Genomic DNA, 22,261 nt, shown 5'->3' on the forward strand with positions numbered 1-22,261 from the left:
TCTGAAATGACCCATATAACATTGCAATGTGGCTCAAGATGCTTCTATTTTGCATTTTTCACGTTTATTACATTTTTTTCATTATAAATAATCATACTAGTTGAACAACTTGAGGAAAATATCTGAAAAATGTCCACAAATGTCTGAATATCTCAGCATGTTTGCCTCATTTTGCTTTAACAGCAGCAAGTCGAGTTCATGATGTGACAACATTCCAAAATTCTGCTGAAATCAGGTGAATTATCGTGTGTTTGGCTTCATCATCATGAATCCTTCTGCACAGACATGTAAACCAGAAGGCGGAGGATGTTTCTGAGCAGTAAAACACTGCTTCATCTTGGTCAGGATGGAGTTTATTAAACGCAAACTTGAATAGTTCCAGCAGCATGTTTCACTGTGGCTTTGGTATCATTTTCTCTCCTGTTTGTCTCCTTATAGTCAAAGGTCAATAGTTTGATGTAAAAAGAGAAGCCATCTTAAACAGAGAGTAGCTGTAACTCCAATAAACACAGTACAAATGCCAATAGATAATAAAAGAAAAGAAAGCAAAGTAATTCTATTTCTGCTGATTTAACATAGTGAAAAGTAGTTTCATTTTCTGGTCAAACGTTGTAAAACAGCAAATTGCTATTTATAAAATTAATCTTTTTATTTTGTGATTTTGCTAGTTATTATCTGTCATTAACAAAACAAGGAAAACCTGATCAACAACAGTTTAAATTTATTCAGGTTTTCTTTTTTCAGTCCTTAATACACGTTTTTATTTTCAAATATTGGAAAAGAATGACTATTTTCTTTCTTTTTTTAAGCTTATGGTGATCAAACTGTTAGGAAAAAAATAGAATATTTATATGGACAATATTTACAATAACATAGTATAATAATTGTGTGTGTGTGTGTGTGTGTGTGTGTGTGTGTGATTTGTGTGTGAAAGTGTAATTTTAAGGTTGTGAAAGAACAAATAACTTTTTTGTAAAACAGATTTTTGATGTGGATATTATCTACAATTCTGACTAGATTTATTTTGTTAGTATTATTTTACAGTTAATTTTATAATTTTTATTTTATATATATATATATATATATATATATATATATATATATATATATATATATATATATAAAATTATTATATAACATACATGCATTATATGATATATATGCATTATTATATTACATAATAGAAATAGATTTATAACATTACAATGGAGCTGAAGATTTTTCTATTTTGCATTTTTGTTTTAAATTTTTTTTCATTATGAATAATTATACTAGTTCAATAATTTGAAGAAAATATCTGTTTAATATTATATATTTTATCTATATACATTATAAATATCTTTTATTTATATAATACATACATATAATGTATATTATATCAATATAACAATATATACTACTAATATTGTTTTATTATGTTATTTTGAAAATCTGTAAAATAACAGTTAAAAAAATGATTTAACATTTTTCCAATCCTTTATATATGATTATTTTATTCAGATAATGGAAAATATCTGTAAAATAATTATATTTTTTGCTGATTTTGGTCAAATACTGTACCAACAAAGGCATGGCAACAACATAAAAGAGCACAACAGCCTTTAATAGAATAATAATAATAATAATAATACAGTTTTATATGAGTATTAATGGAGGCTTGTAGCAGAATACACCAAAGTAATTTCCATATGAAGACTAAAGCTCTCAGGTGACGTTTCAGTTTGTGTACTTTCACTTTAAAGCTGAATTTATCTAATGATGTGTGTAGCACTAAGCTTAAAGCATAGAAAGTCGATTATAGGTTTAATTTCTGAGACACGATCTGTAATTAAACTAACTGAAGAAACAGGTTTGTGCAAAAAAAGGTCAAACATCTAGTCATTAAATGCTTCTAAAACCTCAGATTTTCTGCTTTTTACAGGTTTACATAAAAACAACAGATTTTTGATGCCGGCAATGACTCACGGAAAACAGTTTCTAATTTGAGGTTTTTTTTATTTGGAAAATTAAGTCTCAAAAATTCAAGGTACATTTGAATACCAAGTGCACACAAATTCAAAGTGAGGTTTAATATTACGGCATCATAATGCTTAAGATCTGCTTAGTTTAAACCAACGAGAACCAGCAGCAGGAAAATCCACATCAGCAAAGGTGACGAGTTCAAGTAAGACAAGTAAATTACAGTTTGTTAGTCCTTTAAGTTAAAAGCAGTTCAAAGGAGGAAAAAAAACATCTTAAAAGACAATTAATGAGCAATTATTTACCAACTTCAAATATCAAGCAAAAGTCCTTAAAACTACAACATAACATCTGCTCAATGTGCATCAGAGAACTTAAATAATCCTGAAAATATTTAACATGTTCTTGTTTTTTCTTTTTACAAAGCTTTTAACACTGATGAACAAGAAAAAAAGGTGAAATAACTCCACAAAGGAATCACAATTTTTTTTTTTAAAAAAAAAAAAAAAGAAAAAAGAAAAAGAAATTCATTCTCACAATTAACACTATAAAAACAAACTTTACAAGAAGCAATTTTGGCCGAATTCATTCGTTTCACTTATTTCAAAACCTAACAGCACTTTTATGAACGTTTTGTGATATCTTCCAGTTACATCGGAGGTAACGAAACGTACCTGAAGTCTAAACTAAGCGACGTCACATAATGATATTAAATATGGGATGGGTAGAGGCCGGTGGAGTCTGCAAGCTAGAGGTGAAACTACAGCGTTTAAAGATTATGTACAACATCGAGGCTGCAGTCCGTTGGCGGTTAAAAGTTAGTTGGCTCAGTTACAGTTCATACATATTTGAACCCGGATGACTAGCGACTAGCTAAAAATCTACATCCTAAACCCTAAATCCTGGCATTTGTGGCATCTGGAAAGGAAAAAAAAGAACAAAACAAAACACAACACACATACAATTGGAAATCTACTTTACAACACATGCCCAGTTTGTGTCTTCCTCGCTGGACATGATGGAGTTACATCACTGACACGCTGACCGGAGGAGTATATTCGCGGTGGCACTACATTAAAGAGGAAACATGTCAAGGTGCATACGAGTTTGACTTTTTGCCGCACAGTCATTTGGTTGGTGTGGAATGAGATCAACGAGTCGGTCTGTTTCGCAGGCGTCATGCAGAGATAGCGGGGGGGGGGGGCCGCAACCGGGAAGAATCCGGAACTCGAATCGAGGCTTTCGGCGAGTCGTCCTTTCATGCACGAGTGTCCGGGCGCTCCGGGTTGAGCTGTCCGGACAGGTTGTGTCTCGGAAGGTGAAGGTGTGCGTTTCGTTTTCTCAGTGTTTGTCAGGTGCTTCGTGCGCTCGTCCATCCGGTGTTGTTGCTGTTGTGGTGGTTTGTTGTACTAATCGGCCTCTATACATGATTCTGTGTGTACCAGTGTGTTGAAACTGCTTCCGCTGCACCGACGGCGTTGGACCCGACTATAGGAAAGCACTCGGGTTCGCTCGAGGATCCTTCTGGTTTCTGTAGCGCACAGCCAGCCAGACGCCCAGGATCTGACGGAAAGTTCATACAGGTCAGAAAAGGACATGAAAAGCCCTGAAAAGTTGGGTTTTCTTCCCTTCAAATAGCCACATGCTACAGCTGATGGACCCAACATGAACACAGAAGGGTCATTTCAGAATTGGAGGACATTTTGTGTCTCACTCATCAAATTTCAAACAATCCATTTACAAAATACAAAAACATGCAGATGTTGTGTAAATTTATTTGTCCTGAGACAAAATCTACAAAACTAGGTGAGAAGAATGTTTGAAAATATTTTTTAAAATACCAAATAAGTCTAGAGTTCCCCCTAAAATACCATTTTTCTCTTGTTCCACCCCCTGATGACCAAATTAAATCTCAAATGAAACAGTTAAAATAATATTTAAATCTCCTTTTGTTGTTACTGTTTTTTTCATTGACGTGTCCTGTAATTGTGGGACCACCACCATGGAGATCTAGCTCCACAGCATCAGTTACCATGGAGATTTAGCTCCACAGCATCGGTTACCATGGAGATTTAGCTCCACAGCATCGGTTACCATGGAGATCTAGCTCCACAGCATCAGTTACCATGGAGATTTAGCTCCACAGCATCGGTTACCATGGAGATTTAGCTCCACAGCATCGGTTACCATGGAGATCTAGCTCCACAGCATCGGTTACCATGGAGATTTAGCTCCACAGCATCGGTTACCATGGAGATTTAGCTCCACAGCATCGGTTACCATGGAGATCTAGCGCCACAGCATCAGTTACCATGGAGATTTAGCTCCACAGCATCGGTTACCATGGAGATCTAGCTCCACAGCATCGGTTACCATGGAGATCTAGCTCCACAGCATCGGTTACCATGGAGATTTAGCTCCACAGCATCGGTTACCATGGAGATCTAGCTCCACAGTATCGGTTACCATGGAGATCTAGCTCCACAGCATCAGTTACCACGGAGATTTAGCTCCCCAGCATCAGTTACCACGGAGATCTAGCTCCACAGCATCAGTTACCATGGAGATTTAGCTCCACAGCATCGGTTACCATAGAGATCTAGCTCCACAGCATCAGTTACCACGGAGATGTAGCTCCACAGCATCAGTTACCATGGAGATGTAGCTCCACAGCATCGGTTACCATAGAGATATAGCTCCACAGCATCAGTTACCATGGAGATCTAGCAGGTTAAAAGCCTTTGAGACTCTTAAAACTCTGACTTAAGGCTCAACATACCTGTTAACTCACTAATCTCACTTCATAGTTCAGCCCACTGGACTGACAAATGTGTGTATATGATATATACGTTTTATTTATCTCATGTGCCACAACTGTTTTATACTTGACTTGTACGATAAATAAACAAAAATGTATGACTTCAACATATTCTTGTCACATTTTGCTGTGTTGTGACATGATGTGTAAATATCTATATATTAAAAAAAGTTCTATAGTTATTTTATTTTTCTCTGTTCCTTATTCCTGGAGTGATACCAACAGCAGAAACCAAATTCCTTGTATGGTGTGGACATACTTAGGCATGAAAGCTGATTCTGATTGAAATGTAGGTAAAAATAAACATTAACTATATACTATCTTGAACACTTCTGACAGGTGATGCAGCTGCGTCACATTTAATTAATGTCTGTTTAAACTGACGCTCCGATGTCTCATCTTTTTAGAATCCTTTTGCCTTTCTCTCTCCTCACATCTCCTACCTTCCTAACAACTTAGAAATCTTAAATCTTTCTTCCCCCCAAGAAGCAGGCAGCCTGTTTACGAGATGGTGTTAAAATAAATCCAGCGTTTCTGAAGATGGGGACGCTCACCTCTGTGAAGCTGAAGAAGAGTCCGACGCCCCCGAGGATCTTCAGAGCTTCTGTCGCATGATTCAACATTATTTCCCCGCAGGTCACACACTCACCTTTCTTTGTGCACGGCTGGATTGAAAGAAGCGGGAAAAAAAAGGAAGAAAAAGCAGCGAGTCAACAAATGTGCCAGTTAAGATAGTATTAGCTTCCAAAATCTATTCTGAGAGTAACTGTAAGTCAGTGGCCTACTTTCTCTTTTTTTTGCACTTAAAAGAAATGCTTTTATTCAGCAGGACATATTGTGTAACTGGAAATATCCTGTAAAAACTGCAGTGTTGATCTGTGACGCTGGCTATATATAAAGTGAACTAACCGGATGTTAAATACAGCTCAGTTACACAACAATTCAAGAGTGGAGCTGCATTGCTTTTTCTATAGCAGCATGTTTTTTCCCTTTTACTAAAGATGAAAAGTGTGATATTTAAAACTTACAGCAGTGCAGTTTTGCAAATCCTTATTAAACTGCTGAACGTCAGCGACTGTGCTGTCGGTGACGTTGAGCAGCCCACAGCAGTTCAGTTGACTCTCCAGGTCCGTCTTGATCTTGTTGTCCAGCATCCCCCAGGCAGATTTCAGCAGCACCTCCTGGAGAAACAAACAGGACAAATAAAGCACACTCAAATAACACATTTACGGTTACATATAAACACATTCTGTTGAAATTAAACCCAGCGTTAGCTCACCTGCTGCCCGCGGTTCATCGCCAAGCAGGAACAAGAAACACCAAACTGGAACAGGAACACGATGAACAGGATCACCATGTACTGGGAGGACGAGGTTAAAGAAGCAACAACATGATGGAAACCACAGCAGACACAGCGCAGTGACCATTTAGTCACATTTTTCCCCCATTTTTTTGAAGCAGTGCAACTATATTCAATACTATGAGCATCTGCCCAACTTGCAAATATGTCTCATTATTTTCTACTTAAACTAACCATCATGCGAAACACCAGAAAGAAGCAAGGAAATAAGAATGAGCCTTCTAAGTGACAATGAAACAAACTATCGACTCAAACTATTGGCTTTTTAACTTAGCCGCTAGCTGTTAGCATAGCATTAACCACTGTGAGAGAAGCTAATTTCCTGGTTTGTGTTTCTTGTTCAGACATTTCTGAGACCACAGAGTGACAACAGACAGAGAGGAGGCTGCATCAGACCTGAAGTATCAATACACAGTCAATAAAAATATAGATAATTGGAAAATTGCCAGATATCAGCCCACTAATCCAACTTTAAAAGACCTTATTTTGCTCTTCTCAAAACAATTTTTGCTCACACACCTGTCTGAGTCCACTTAACGGCATCTAAAGCGGTCTGCAATGTGAGGCGTTTAGGGAACATCGGGAAACACGAAAACCACTCCGAGGGCACAGTACTCTGCCAAAGCTGTTCAGTCGTCGCATCATTTCCGATGGCAGAAATCTTGAAAAAATCTGTGGCAGAAATTGTGATAACATAGAATGTGGCCATTTAATATAGATGTACCCACAAACAAAAGTACCTTGTGCTGAGCACAGGTGTGTGTTATGCATGTGTACATTATGTATGGATACCAAATCACATGACCTAAATATGTAACGGGTGGCGGGAATTGATGGGACTCAGAAACACCCCGACTATTGTACTGTCAGCCTCCTGCAGGACCAGGAAGAAGGGCACGGCCCTGTGATGTACAACTTCATGGAATGGTTCAATAAGTCATGCTTACAACTAAATGTCAGTAAAACTAAAGAAATGTTGATTGATTTTTTTTTTAAAAAATCCACCTTCCTGGAAATTTTCATCTCCGTTTTTGAGTAATGTTGCTAACAGAGAGACTCACAGACAGACAGACGTACGCCGATCGTCACATAACCCTGCCGTTTCTTGGCGGAGTAATTATGGCGTCTATTGATATATTTCCTGCTTTAAAAAGTGAGTCTGAAGTCCTGATAATTTCATGCATGAGCACCACCTGCAGGACAGACTTCAACATTTGCATCGAAGGATACGAAGAAGAGCATGACTTGGTGGTGGTGTATCGCTCCGATGAGTCCCACGATGGCGATGAGCAGCAGGAAGACGCCCACCGCGATGACCCCTCCGATGATGTGGATGCTCGACACCAGGCCGAAGCCCTTCCCCCATGCTGCCACCCCGATCAGCAGCAGCCCGACCAGCTGGAGGGGAACAGAAAGGAGGAACTTAACTGCAGTCGGCCGAGCACTGAACGGATCGGAGCTTATCACTTCCAGATCTATTTACCACAAACACCACTTATCCCATCAGCGGCAGTTTGTCTTGACGGAACTCCGAGATTATTAAAGTTCAAGTGTGTGTGAAGGCGGCTGATAAAAGCTGAGGTTTGGTTCTTCTTCACAGAGCTGTGGGTCATAAGACCGCTGGACCCTGAAGACTGTTTTCATGTTTTTCATCATCTGCAACTAATTGAAAACAGTGAGTTCTTTGTTGGGTTTTGTTCTGTTTTTTTTTTTTTTTTGCTTCTTTAACTGCACTACATGCAAAATGGGCAAATCTGCTGCAAATAGTTTCATACACTGGTAAAAATGTCTTTATATTTGACATGATGGACCTCCTAATTGCATTAAATAATTAAAATTATTAGTCAATTGATATGTTTTTTAAGGCTGACACCAAGAAATCTAAATATTTAAGGAGAATATTATAGCTAAATTGAAAAACAAAAATCTTAAAATGACACAAATTCCAACACAAAAGTTTGCTGAAATTTAAATATTTTTTAAATTAAAATAGGATCCACTTATCCTTCAGTGTTAACAGGATATTACAGTGCCTATAAAGTATTTTTACACCTCTTGGAAGTTTTCCTTTTTTGTTACTATTAAGCACTGAATTGTGACTAATTTAACTTGGCTTTTTTTTTACCTAACAGTTTACAAAAAAAAGACTCTTTCATGTCAAAGTGAAGCCCAAATCAGGAAAAAGACACCAAAAATAATCGAAAAAGTGCTGAATATTGTCCAACAATTATTTTCTCAACCAATTAGCATGATGATTGTTTTCTCTACTTAATGGTAGTCCTACAAAACATCAGTAAAAAGTGGACATACCACAAGTGGAAGAACATTTCAAAACGTTATTGTTCAAACTCTGACCAAAACATTAATTTTAATGTTACACAAATCAAACAAAGACTCTTCTTTTAGGTCCAAAGCTGATAAAGATCATCAGTATTTAAGGAGACTGATAATATAGATTTGAAATCAACATATATTTTAAGTAAAAAATAAAATCTTGGTGTCAAAATTTTCAACAACACAAAGTCTAACACAAAACTTGGTTAAAACACCAAATATGTTTCATTAAATAAGAATTTTTCAACATCTATCTGTCCGTGTTGTGCCTTTCAATACTGAATCATGGTCAGTTTAATTTCCTTTAAAAAAAAAAAATACAGATTTACAAAAAAGTCTTTCATGTCAAGGTGAAAGCACGTCAGAAAAAACTGCTTAATAATAATTTTTTTAAAAGCTAAATATCAGCCAAAAGTCATTTCCTTAATCAATTAATGTGAATGCTTCCTTTATTTATTGGTAGACTTGGTGCTTTTCAAACTATTTTTGGTCAAATCAGTCCAAAAACATTCACTTCACTATCACATGAATCAAGCAAAAGTTCAAATTTTTGACTTTTTGAGTGAATTTTTAGCAGTTTTGCAAAAAGATTTGATGGTTTATAAGTTATGAATATTATTATTACTGATAAATTGTTTAAGCCCTGCAATAAATCATGTATTCTTTTGTCTACAGATGTCTTGTTTACTATCTTCTGTCCTGATTCTACATTATAGGATCACACTCAGTGACTGATTATGATCAGTGGCCGGTTCCAAAGTTTTCTAAATGGGTGTTTCAAGGGTTTCTTTCAGTGCTGAGTCGATGGGGACGGCCTCTGGTGTAATGTCCCAGCGACAGATAACAGCTATACAATGTGAGCTTTAACTCCAGTGTGTTTCACAAAGGGCAGATTTCAGAGGAATCCAGAGAGCGCTTACAATGACTTAATACTTAATGACGTGTTGCGTCTAAACTACGCAGTGGGAACATAGCGATCCTGTGCAGGTGTGACACAAATCTTAGTGCGCCTGTAAGACAAGAGGATTTAACAAGATATTAACCTAACTAGAGCCCCAGAAAAAAATGTAAAACAGTGAATTATGAGAGCTGCAACTGATATATTATCATTATTGGCTGATATGACTGCAATTTTTTGGCATTTTAGTTGCATTTATTGTGATTTTAAAAAGTAGAAAACTCCTCAAAGACACCATGTGATAACAGCGACAGTTCAAATCCCAAATAAGTTAAGTTTACTGAAATAAAAGACAAGTAAATGCAGTAAATTGTAACATTGCAGAGGCTGGAACCATCAAGTGTCTTTTACTAAATTATTCAAAAAGCTGCCAATTCGTTTTCTGGCGTTTTTAATGTTAAAGACGTGACAGAACAGCTCAGCAATAAGGAGGTGTTGGTGAAGTAAATCACTCAACAATGCAGAGGAGAGCTAAATATTAACAGCAGGCTAAACATCTGCAACGCTGAGCGATTACACAACCAGTGACTAGAACAGCAGAAACAACAATAAAACACAACTCTACAGAAGCTCTGCAAGTTCAATTTAAGACTTTTTCCAACACTGCAGAGTGAAATTTAGCACCTCATATCAGCCAAAATATGAAGTGGAAATAGCAGAGTTATTACAGTCTGGAATTAATTAATATTTCATCACATTTTCAGTATTTCCCAGCAGTATATAATAATAATTCCTAATGTCATAATTAATTTAGTGAACGTAACTCTGACCTGGATACGCACAGAGAAGCAAGAGATGGTAATAATTTAAGGCACTAAAAACTCCTCAGTTAAAATCACGTTGCATGTATTGAGACAAGTGTTTACAGAAAATTCTAAACTGAGTAATTTCTATTTCACTGAATCATAAATCTATTATGTAGATCAGTGTCTCTTCACAATCTGTTATCGCATTCAGAAACATTTTATAATTTTATTTCTTCACTGTCAAACACAAACCGAAAGAGGAAGGTTAAGTAAATGAATGAATTGTAAATTGCTTCTAATTAGGGCTGAACATATATTTGGGGAAAACATCTAATCGTGATTTCTTTAAAGTCACATTCAGTTAAATATTTACAGATTTAAAAGACAAATTGTTAGAGGAGATATCATAAAAAGGAGGAATGTTACACAAAGAGGATGGGATTGATTTATAGAACAGCTGCACAACATATTTCTCAAACTTTGTGAGTTCAACTGTATCGACTGTTATGTTTACACAGGTACATTTCCAGGCTGTTTTTAGTGGTGAAGATGTTTCAGTGAATGTGTTAAAAAAAAAAAAAAAAAAAAAAAGGTTTTCATACCTCGGTCAAATATATGAGGGGGAAAAACTGAAAGAACCAGTCTAAAAATCCCCATTTAATCAAAATGCCCAACCCATACTTTTAGTTCTGTGTGTGTGTGTGTGTGTATATATATATATATATATATATATATATATATATATATATATATATATAGATAGATAGATAGATAGATAGATAGATAGATAGATAGATAGATAGATAGATATAGATATATATAGATATATATATAGAGAGAGAGGGAGAGAGAGAGAGAGAAACTGCTTGGCCTTAGTTCCTTTTTTATGGTTTTGCTTTTACAGTTCTACCTCTTGTCTTTATAACCAGCCAGCCAGCGTGCTTTACTTTTGCTATTCTAAACACAATGATTGTCTTCACGTGTTTATACTTGAGTTTTCTGTGATTCTTGTCACTTCCTTCATATATTTATAAGCACTATTGTATGATATTAACTTTGTCTTTTTCTGTAGTTTGTGTTTTGTCCTCTCTGGAGATATTTCTGGCTCTGGAGTTGTACAGGTTTGATCTACAGCTACTGATTCCACCAGTCTGTCCAGTATTCATGGCTTATTGTTTGGTATTTGCTCCTCTGCTTTCCTTTTCTTCTTACGCTCTTTACGCAGAACCATCAGCCCAACCGGCAGATCTCCTCATGTTCAACAGGAGTTTTTCCTCCATATCATCACCAATAATCAGCTCTTAGAGAATCTCTGGATTCACTGAAGTTTCCATGCATGAATTTGTAAAGTCTTAGCCTGTTAAATGAGTTGGGCAATATTGTTAGCCCATATAGTATTGTAGATTCTTAACCATAACATTTAAGTTAGTCAGGCTGATTTGTATTAAGGATAGTATTGTAGGAGTTTTATCCTTAGCATTTAAATATGTTCAGTATATTTGCATAACTAAGATGACTGACTGGCTTTCATCTAGACATTTAAATGAGTAAATTTGTATTTTATATACTACTTTAGGGTTTGCAGGTCTTAACCATAACAACTAAGTTAGTATAACAACATTGTAGCGTTTTTTAAATCAATATTAAACCTTGTTGGGTAAATTCGTAGCACCAATCCTATTTCTCAACAGCTGTTTTAAATATGCTTTTAAAAAACAGTGACTTGAATAATCATGTGCTGTTGCTTTAATTATTCCACTTCTATTCATTAATATCGGCATTTTGTAAATTTGCATTTGTAGGTTTTTTTTGTTTGTTTTAATCTCATTTTAATTGTTGTTATGTTGCCTTCTGGGCGTCCTGCGTTAGCTTTGCCTGTCAGAGCACTTTTTTAATCCTTGATTATATAATATATACTGTATTAATATAGTTATTATTGTTACGAGGGTGTACTTACTGATGGAGATGATCAGATTAACAATGATCATATAGTCTGATCTAATCTCTGGCACTATTCACAATATTCATCAAGTGTTTAGATTTACAGAAATAATCTATAAAGGCAGAGCTGTTGTGTTTAATTATTGTGCTGGACCTGATTAGTGCAGACAGTGTTTTCTTCCTATTTATCTAAAGCATCAGTTGACATGAGTTTGTCTGAGCTGATCTGAAGCCAACGTGTTGACTGTCACAACTCACATGACCGCCGCTGAGGCACATCCATCAGCTGATTACATCTTGTTGTGACAAATCAGAGTGACTCATATCGGGGTGGGTGCAGAACATAAAGCATTCAAGCTTGTCAGATTCACATTTTAGGTCAGCTGGCCTCCCAGCTAACGGTAGCCTTCATGCGCATAATGGCGATAGCTAACAGGCTAGCTAACACGCTAAGGCTAGCTGCTACTTTCTACATTTCTATCTAACCCACAGCATATTTAATCTGGTTTTAATGTAGTATTAGTAAAAAAGGTACATACCAATAATCATCTGTAGAGTGAAACCAGAGGCGGGAGAAGCAAAAGGTTAAATCATCAGTTATATTTCTGCGCTGCTAGCTAGCTACTTCATTCACAAGCTAGTTAGCCTGAGAGCTAATGCAGCTAGCTGGAACTTAGCATCCATTTTGTCCACTCACCATGTAAACCACGTTCAGGGAACAAAGCGCATTTTTGGAGCAGGTGAAGCCGCCACAGACCATATTCGAAAAACCTTTTTTCGGCGGAGTCCAGCTGAAGAAAAAGGCCGACAAGAGGCTCTGTTGTCCGGCTGTGAGCGGCGGTGACGTCTGGACACAAACAGCGGAGAGGGCGTTCCGCTGACGTCAGCTGACGTCCGGGAGGCCGCATACGTCATCGATGTGAGGTAAAACAAAGTCCAACAGATGTCCGCTGTTGTTTGTTAATGGACAGATATGAAGTTACATGTAATTAACCATAAATCTGGTGTTAAGGCAAAAAGCGATCACCACTCAGTTTACATCCATCTGCAGCTTCTGATACACTATTGGTTAAAAGTTTTAGAACGGCTCAATTTCTATTTTTTTAAAATTGAAATTCAAGTAGTTCATGTCCAATGAATAGCATGAAATGGTACAAAGGTAAGTGGTGAACTGGCTGAGGTTAAAAAAGGTAAGGTTACCCAAAATTAAAAAATAATGTACATCTCATAATTTTACAAAAAGGCCTTTTTCAGAGAACAAGAAATGGGTTCACAACTTAAAGCTGTTCTGCAGCAATGGAGGTTGATCAAGCCTTGAAAGTTGGTGCTACCAAATCCTACAGGTGTCCCAACTTTTCTTGATTACGTACAGCCCCCTCTGTCTGCATGAAAGTAGTGCTGGAACACACTGTGAAACCAGACCGTAATGCAGAAAGTAGTGTGTTGCTATAAAATGGTTAGGAAAAGGCAATTGACAACAGAAGAGAGAAAGACCATCATAGCACTTGTGATGTAAGTCTTTCCTACAGAGAAATTGCGAAGAAAGTTGAGATGTCAGTGAGTACAGTTTTCTTTACCATCAAAAGGCATTCAGAAACTGGAGGAAACTCTGACAGGAAGAGGTCTGGAAGACCCAAAGGTCGAGTTGCAACTGGTCTAATGTCCATTCCTTGTGTTTCTTGGCCCAAACAAATCTCTTCTGCTTGTTGCTTTTCTTTAGTAGTGGATTCTTAGCAGCTATTTGATCATAAAGGCCTGATTGGTTCAGTCTCCTCTGAACAGTTGATGTAGAGATGTATCTGCTACTAGAACTCTTTGTGGCATTTATCTGGGCTCTAATCTGAGGTGTTGTTAACTTGCCATTTCTGAGGCTGGAGACTCGGATGAACTTATCCTCAGCAGCAGAAGTGACTCTTGGTCTTTCTTTCCTGGGGTAGTCCTCATGTGAGCCAGTTTCATCGTACCGCTTGATGTTTTTTGTGACTGCACTTGGGGATACATTCAAAATTTTTGCAGTTTTCCGAACTGACTGACTTTCAGCTCTTAATGATGGACTGTCATTTCTCTTTACTCAGCTGATTGGTTCTTGCCATAATATAGATTCTAACAGTTGTCTGTTGGTACTCTGTACCAACCTGACTTCTGCACAACACAACTGATCATCCTATCCCCATTAAGAAGGCAAGAAAATCCACAAATGAACCTTGACAAGGCACACGTGAAGTGAAAACCATTTCAGGTGACTACCTCATGAAGCCCATCCAGACAATGCCAAGAGTGAGCAAGGCAGTAATCAAAGCAAAGGGTTTTCTATTTTGAAGAATCTAAAATTTAAAACATGTTTATCAATCAATCAATCAATCTTTATTGGTCATTGCACATTTTCATATACAACGAAATTTCATTCAGTTTAGAGATATTTCCCAATTGATTGTTTGCTACATAATTCCATATATCTTGCTTCATAGTTTTGTTGTCTTCAGTTTGTATCTACAATCTAGAAAGTAGTAAAAATAAAGATAATAAAGAAGAAAAAACATTGAATGAGAAGGTGTGTCCAAACTTTTGACTGGTAGTGTGTACCGTAGTTTTTAATTAACTTTCTTGCTTTTCTCATGACTTTTTTCTTTACTTCTTTTAAAAGAAATGATGGGTTGCAATAATGAAGCTGACATTTTTTCTTTGTTATCTCAAGATTGTAATTATTATTTATTAATGTTTCTGTTGTTTCTCTCCAACCAGTTATACACGTTTATATGTATACACCGGTACACTAAGTGATTGCCTTTTGAGGTACATGTGAGAAATCAAATGCATATAAAACAGCAGCTCTGTGCATGAATTCTACTTTTATTAAGCATCTGCATTATCAGTTTTTGTAAATACTCCAGAGGCCCCAATTTGGGGTCACAAAATGTAAAATACGTCCATATTATTGTATTAAATAATGTTTTCTTAGGTATATTCGGAAAACTTTTGAAACTTCAGAACTTCATTCTACTTGGACTAAACAATCTACCATTATTTTTTTTGTGGTAGAACTTGTCAAACCAGCTCAATCAGTTTTGATATTTCAATGCAAATAACGTGCTAATTTTTCCTTTTTATGTACAAATATTTCATATATTGAAGAATATTATATCTTTAGTTCTGTATTATTGTGACATGCAGCTACATGTGGTTCAGAAAGTATTACTAGTTGCCTTTTTGTTATCAATGTTTATGTTATTATGAGCTCAAAGATGGGACTTTTCATGAGGGAGTCAATTTTTTTCATAGTTTAACTCATCCAAAATCAGATTTGATCTACTTGTCCAATACTGGAGATTCTGAATCAATGACATGACGAGAAAAAAACAATGAAGATTTCCTTTTTATTATCTTTAATAGTTCGTGAGACATCAAGTTTCAGTGTGAGAAAAAACCTGCTAAAAATGGGTCGCTAGGCAAATTAAAAAAGATGAATCTCAGAAAGTATTTGATATGTGAAGCTAGAATTTCAAAAATATCTTTATAAATATCTGTGACTTATGCTATAAAATTTTATTCAAATGAAAGATAGTGGAGTAGAAACTGTTCTAAAGATCTGAATGATCCTGTCGGTAGTTGGATTTCCTGTTTCCTCCTTCCTGATGACATCACGCAGGTGGTGAAGATATGATTGGCGGATGACCAATCTGTAGTTTCTTTATTTGTCAAGTCACAGCAGAATTTAATGATATCAAACACATAGTGTTGACTGAACCCCGGATTAGAGAACTTGTGGCTTCAGAGGATCCAGCAGGTTGATGCGAAACCTACTGTGTTTATGAATAAAATGACAAAATATCATTTATAATGAAGCCGCCATTAATTTTGGCACAATTCACCATGGGAACTGTAAATATGCATCATGATCAGGGGTCACTGCAGATACTTTATGCGTCAAACATGTTGGACTGCCTTTAGCTTTGAGTATAGCACATATTCACTGTGATAAGCTTCTGCAATGTCACAGCATTTATTTCTGTCCAGAGATGCAATCATTTTTCACCAAGATCTTATATTGATGATGGGAGAGTCAGACCGCTGCACAAAGTCTTCTCCAGAACATCCCAAAGATTCTCAGTGGGGCTGAGGTCTGGACTCTGTGGAGGTTAATCCATCTCATGCTCCCTGATCCACTCTTTCTCAATGTGACCCCATGAATCCTGGCATCATCATCTAGGAACATGTCCATGTCATCAGGGAAGAAAAACTCCACTGATGGAAAGACCTGGTCATTCAGTATCTTCAGGTATCAGCTGACCTCATTCTTTGGGAACATAACGTTGCTGAACCTGACCAACCCCAGATCATAACCCAAACCCCCACAGGCTGGTAGACACTAGACATGATGAGGGCATCACTTCATCTGCCCCTCTTCTTACCCTGATGCCCTCATCACTCTGGAACAGGGTAAATCTGGACTCATCAGACCACATGACCTTCTTTCATTCCTCCAGAGTCCAATCTTTATGCTCCATAGCAAACTGAAGCCTTTTTTCTGATTAGTCTCACTGATCAGTGGTTTTCTTAGAGCTACAGCTGTATAGGCCCAATCTCTTGAATTCCCTTCACGTTGTTCATGTGGAAATGTTCTTACTTTCACTATTAAACATAAACGTGAGTTCTACTGTTGATTACCTAGAATCCTCTAAGAGTTTGTTCCAACCACATTTGTTCCTCGAACATGATGGTTCACCACTATCCTTCAGGTTTTAATAAAGTGTTGTACGGTTCTTAACCCGACTTTGGTAGTTTCAAAAATCTCCTCAGTTGTTTTCTGTGCTTGATGCAGCCCAATAATTTCACCTTTCTGAGACAGATAAACATCCTTTCTACGACCACAGGATATGTCTTCCAACTCGGTTCTTCTCACTGCATCAGCTAGGGTTAAATAAGTTGCTGCAGCTGAAATGTATTCATCACTGCAGTAATTATCCAATGAAAGGCTACTACCTATTTGCTTAGTTAAATCCAGGTGGCGACTTTTTTTTTTTGGACAGGCAGTGTAAAACATCTACACAAAAAACAAAGATTAGACCCTAAAACTAAAACACAAAAACTGTCTCTTATAATGTGGTGTTTTTATAAATTCTGCAGCCTCAGACCTCTTTCCAGTGCTCTTACACCTCAACACTCAGAGCTGCCTGATAGTGAAAAGTTGGTTTGAAATGAGGAAGTGAGTTCGGTTCAGTTCAAAACTGCAGAGGAAACTGAGAGGCACATTGCCGTGATGTGACTTTTGTGGTCTGCACAGCGACAGAGAGAGAGACACCCTGAGCTGCTGTCGCTTCTGTTTCTGCTGCATCTTCGCGTTTTAAGTCCAACTTCTTCCAGTGGAACCAAACGGTTGAGAGTTCAAATGGGCTGAAGCGACTCTCGGCTTCGGTTCACCATCGATTCCAGGATGAACAGCAACAAATCGGTGAGCTCGGCTGCAATAAAAGCCGAGATCAAGCGGCACGGTTCACTCCAGAGCACCATCAACAGACTGTACAAGCAGTTTGAAAGAGTCGAGGACCAGCAGCTGCGCTCAGGCCTTAAAGTTTACCTGCACAGCATCGAAGGTCAGAACCTCTTTATTCAGACGTATTTCTGCTTTGTTGCACGTATGAAAGTTAAATATTACCTGAAGGGCAAACAGGTGAACTAACCTCTTGCTATTTTAACACTTTAATGCACCTGTTTTTATGATAAACAGTAGAAATCTTGTGCAAACCGAAGCTCATCACCTTGCTGGGGTTCAGTTTTGGGGTGTGGAGAAACTAGACGGTGGAGATGATCGTATCTTCCTCTGTGCTTCCTGTGTTTTTTCCGGGAAGATGTGTTAATTTCTATCATTTCTAAACCTCCCATCCCGGCGGCCGATACGCTGGTGGCATTTATTTATCAGTCGGCCTTGTGGACACCGAGGCCGACCAATGGCGACGTCCTTCAGCAGCCATCGCCATGGCAGCAGGATGAGACCTGCTGAGCGGCCTACTTCCTGGCTGCCACTCTGCAACTGCCCTCAAAGCCACTTCCTCTCAGACAAACAGGCTCTTTACATGTGAAGTCGATCACTTTTACATCATTTCCTCATATCTTCACTTCCCACCTTTTCTTGTTAATGTGACACAACGCATTATACCGTCAAAGGCGTCAGGTTTCTTTTCATCCTGTCGCAACACTGATATACAGATCAGTGACACGTTTTTAACACAAGATTATAAAAAGAAAACTCCTTTGTAGAAGCTGATGTTTTTGAAGGAGAATATTCCTAAACCTGTTTCGTATTTTGTCCTTTAGCTTGAAGTAGTGAATGACTCTAGGTGGTTGTTTTTATACACACTACCGTTCAAAAGGTTGGAGTCACTTAGAAATGCCCTTATTTTGTGAAAGAAAAGCATTTTTTTCAATGAAGATAACATTAAATTAATGATAAATTCAGTCGAGACATTGTTAATGTAGTAAAAGACTATTCTATGGAAACAGCTGATTTTTAATGGAATATCTCCATAGAGGTACAGAGGAACATTTCCAGCAACCATCACTCCTGTGTTCTAATGCTACATTGTGTTAGCTAATGGTGTTGAAAGGCTAATTGATGATTAGAAAACCCTTGTGCAGTTATGTTAGCACATGGATAAAAGTGGGAGTTTTCATGGAAAATATGAAATTGTCTGGGTGACCCCAAACTGTTGAACGGTAATGTATGCCAAATGCTGAGTCAGAAATGGTATCTATGTGAACTGTTTATCCGTTAGCTATACCTTTTTAAACAGTTTATACATTACTTTTAACTGGTTAAAATGTTTATTCATTACTGTTTAGACTTGTAGCTAACCATTACTTTTAGTTCAGAACTAACCAAGCTGTTTATTCTTTTGCTAATTCCTTTAGCTGTTAATTTTAGCTATTGGAACTGTTTCCAAGTTACATAAAATTGCCATAAAGAAAGACATAAAATGAAAACAGCAATGCTTACAATGGTTCTTCATAGGCATTACTGTGAGCTGAAAACTAATTTACTGTTAAATTTACTACTTTTAACTGCTTAACAAGTTTATTCATTAGTTTTAGATAATTATTAGAACTAGCTAACCATTGCTTTTAGCTAAGAACTAACCAATCTGTTTATTCATTACTTTTTGCTAACTCTTTCATCCATTAATGCTAGCTAACTATTTCAATGATACATAAAAGAACCATAACATGACATGAAATTAATACAAATAAACGTACATTTGCCACAAATATATAATAAATGAACTACAAAGAGATATAAAATGACTTTTGAATGATAGTATATCATAAAAGAAAAGCATTGCTTGGATGTTTTCAAGTTCAGAAGTATGTCATGCATTTTGTAACCACACAAGTAAAAACTAAACAAACTGAGTACATTTAGGTACTGTAATAAAGTATAATTTTGAGAAACTATACTTTACTTGAGACAGACACCTTTTTAAAATTAATTTTTCACAATAAAACTGATAAATTTAGCCCAGAAAACACAGTTTTTAAAAAAAAATTAACAATTAACAGTGTCTTAGCTCATAGACGTCTGTAAATAACACTTCCAGTGATGGAAAGTAATTAAGTACATTTACTCAAGTACTGTAATAAAATAGTTTAAAATTGTTTGTACTTCAGTTGATGGCTTCCATTTTATGGTATTTTATATTTCTATATTACTACACTTTTTTGATAACTGTAATTACTTTGCAGATATATGGCAGTAAAAATAAAAAAATACGATCAACAAATACATTTTGATTTAACATTATAGAAAAATAAAAACTTTATTGATCCTCGAGGCGAGATTCACAAAATAGCCAGCAGAAAAACAACATAAATCACCTTTACTAGCTTTGTGAAAGTCATAAAAGTTTCACAATGTGAAAATACTTTATTTTATGCAAAAGTCCCGATCTCAGCATTTATCACCAAAATGCACTTACAGTAACAAAAATAAAACTCCTCACGGTGCAAAATGGTCTAAAAATGTTTCATTGTGTTTACATAGGTGCTATATTCAGGTGCTTACTGGAATATACTAATTTTTCCAGTTCAAGTTCACTTTAATTCCCTGTAACTCAATATATTATTTTTCAATTCTTAAATTAAGTCTGAATTTGCTGGAAGGACAGTGTAGAGTCTCATCAAAATGTTAAATTACAGATATCTTGCGTCAGAACTTTGACAAAATGACGCTGCAGGTGCCTGTAGTTATGTCAGTTTACTTTTGAAACACACTATCTGCCACTGAAACCACAAACATGACGAGTTGTTTTATCACCTCTTCCGAGCAGCTTGAACAGGAAGTTCGAGGGAATTTCAACCACAAATCTCTGATGAACGAAGCTCTTGTTTTCCATAAAATCCTCACTGATGAGCTCCTATTATTTTACAGCATTACTGGAATATACTATGCAATCTTGTTAGCTAGTTAGCTACATTTTTTTCCCATTCAAACTGGCAATGTTGTTAGCTAGCATTAGCTTTAAAGTTATTAAGTTAACTTTCAAAACACAACCTTAACTTGTGTAAAAAAACAAAACACTGCACAGGTTGCTTAAAATGTTATTACATCATTGGACAGCTGTTGCACAGATGTTTCCATATGCCCTTTTTATGGCATTTAATAGCTAATTGCTAACAAAGCGATCAGAAATCCGAAGTCTGTAATTCAGCCATCTTGTTTTTTGGACTCGGAAGTGACGTGAAACAGTCTTCCGCTAAATTTGACCATAATTTCCAAAATAAACACCATGTTGTATTGAAAAGGCTTGAAACTAGCAGTTGAGGCCATCTTTAATTTAAAAAAAAGTATGCTTGTCATTCTCTAGATAAAACATGATAAGTAACTAGCTGTCTTGCTAGCTAGTTAGCTACTACCTTTTCTGACTATGCTATTAGCTAGCTTTAGCATTAAAGTTACTAATTAAGTTATCCTTCAAAACATCAACTTAATTTGTGTAAAAAAAAAAATGCAAAAGTCCATCAAAGTGTCAGTTAATGCAACATCAGACAGGTGTTGAACAGATGTATTCACACGCCTTTTTACAGCATCAAATCGCGACTCAATAACAACTTTAATCTAAATGTTACAATAATTCATGTTTAAGGGTAAAAGATTTAAAACTAGTAGTTCAGACCATCTTTAAAAAAAACAAAAACAAAGTATGTACGCTTATTATTGTCTAGATAAAACATGATTAGTAGTTACTAACTCTCTTGCTAGCTAGTTAGCTACTACCTTTTCTTATTATGCTATTAGCCAGCTTTAGCTTTAAAGTTACTAATTAAGTTACCCTTCAAAGCATTAACTTAATTTCTGTAAAATACTGTCAAAGACCATCAAAGTGTCAGTTATACAACATCAGACAGGTGTTGAACAGATGTCTTCATACGCTTTTTTATGGCATCAAATAGCTAATCAATAACAATTGTAATCTAAATGTTACAATAATTTATATTTAAGGTGAAAAGATTTGAAACTACCAGTTGAGACCATCTTTTTTTTTTAAAAACTACGTACTCTTAATGTGTTCCACTATTAAACATCACTAGTAACTCTTAGCTGTCTTGCTAGCTGGTTAGCTACTACATTTTCCCGCTCAAAATGGCCAAACTGTTAGACTGATTTAGCTTTAAGTTAATAAGTTAACCATCAAAACACAAATTCAATTTGTGAAAAAAACAGCAAACAACGTTATTACAGCATCGGACAGCTGCTAAACAAAGGTCTGCAGGCTCCTTTGTGTACTCTTTTTATAGCATTAATTAGCAAATACCAATGAAGTCAATCCAGTGATCAAAGAAATATGATAAGAAGAAGCTAATATGACAGAAACTAAATTTCTGTTTTTTGAGGAGATCAGTGCAAAAAAAAAAAAAATTACGAGGGGTCCTTAATTCTGTTCCTTCAGCGCGACATAACTCGATTTTCGCCATAAGTTGAAACTCGTACAACCAGCGAATGTAAACAAAGCCGTCTTCCTCGTATAGCGTCGCATGACGACATATTCATTCGCTTTGCTCGCTAACTAGTTCCAGCATGAACTTTGTTTTAACATCGCAAACGCCGTACATCAGAATGATGGAACAAAACTTTCTTAATAAATTCATGGGCGATG

General features: G+C 36.4%; 2 protein-coding genes across 3 annotated transcripts in view; one reads left to right on the top strand and one right to left on the bottom strand.

Annotated features, from left to right (window-relative positions):
- Positions 1 to 1,974: 1,974 nt before the first annotated feature.
- On the bottom strand, positions 1,975 to 12,985 carry tspan31 (tetraspanin 31). The gene is made up of 6 exons (XM_023296437.3): positions 12,814 to 12,985; positions 7,368 to 7,535; positions 6,057 to 6,137; positions 5,806 to 5,958; positions 5,332 to 5,442; positions 1,975 to 3,522 (listed from the first exon to the last, which is right to left on the bottom strand). Exons 1-6 carry the CDS (start codon positions 12,874 to 12,876, stop codon positions 3,448 to 3,450), a joined length of 651 nt encoding a protein of 216 aa, XP_023152205.1. The 5' UTR covers positions 12,877 to 12,985; the 3' UTR covers positions 1,975 to 3,447.
- A 4,425-nt stretch (positions 12,986 to 17,410) lies between these two features.
- agap2 (ArfGAP with GTPase domain, ankyrin repeat and PH domain 2) overlaps positions 17,411 to 22,261 on the top strand; it is a 44,467-nt gene continuing 39,616 nt past the window's right edge. Inside the window, exon 1 of one of the 2 annotated variants that reach the window (XM_055012816.1) lies at positions 17,411 to 17,707. In XM_055012816.1, the coding sequence (XP_054868791.1) occupies positions 17,548 to 17,707 (160 nt within the window). In that variant the 5' untranslated portion in view covers positions 17,411 to 17,547. The remainder of the gene's footprint in view (positions 17,708 to 22,261) is intronic. The other variant, XM_055012815.1, reaches the window with a different exon arrangement.

The sequence above is a fragment of the Amphiprion ocellaris genome, chromosome 8, assembly GCF_022539595.1.
Source record: "Amphiprion ocellaris isolate individual 3 ecotype Okinawa chromosome 8, ASM2253959v1, whole genome shotgun sequence".
NCBI lineage: Eukaryota > Metazoa > Chordata > Actinopteri > Pomacentridae > Amphiprion > Amphiprion ocellaris.

Bases quoted from the DNA above. Each gene is read 5' to 3' on its own strand.
- tspan31 (XM_023296437.3), bottom strand. From the start codon at position 12,876: ATGGTCTGTGGCGGCTTCACCTGCTCCAAAAATGCGCTTTGTTCCCTG. The intron at 7,536-12,813 runs GTGAGTGGACAA...GTTCCCCTCCAG, and splicing joins CCCTGAACGTGGTTTACATG to CTGGTCGGGCTGCTGCTGAT. The intron at 6,138-7,367 runs GTATCCTTCGAT...TCGTCCTCCCAG, and splicing joins ACCAAGTCATGCTCTTCTTC to TACATGGTGATCCTGTTCAT.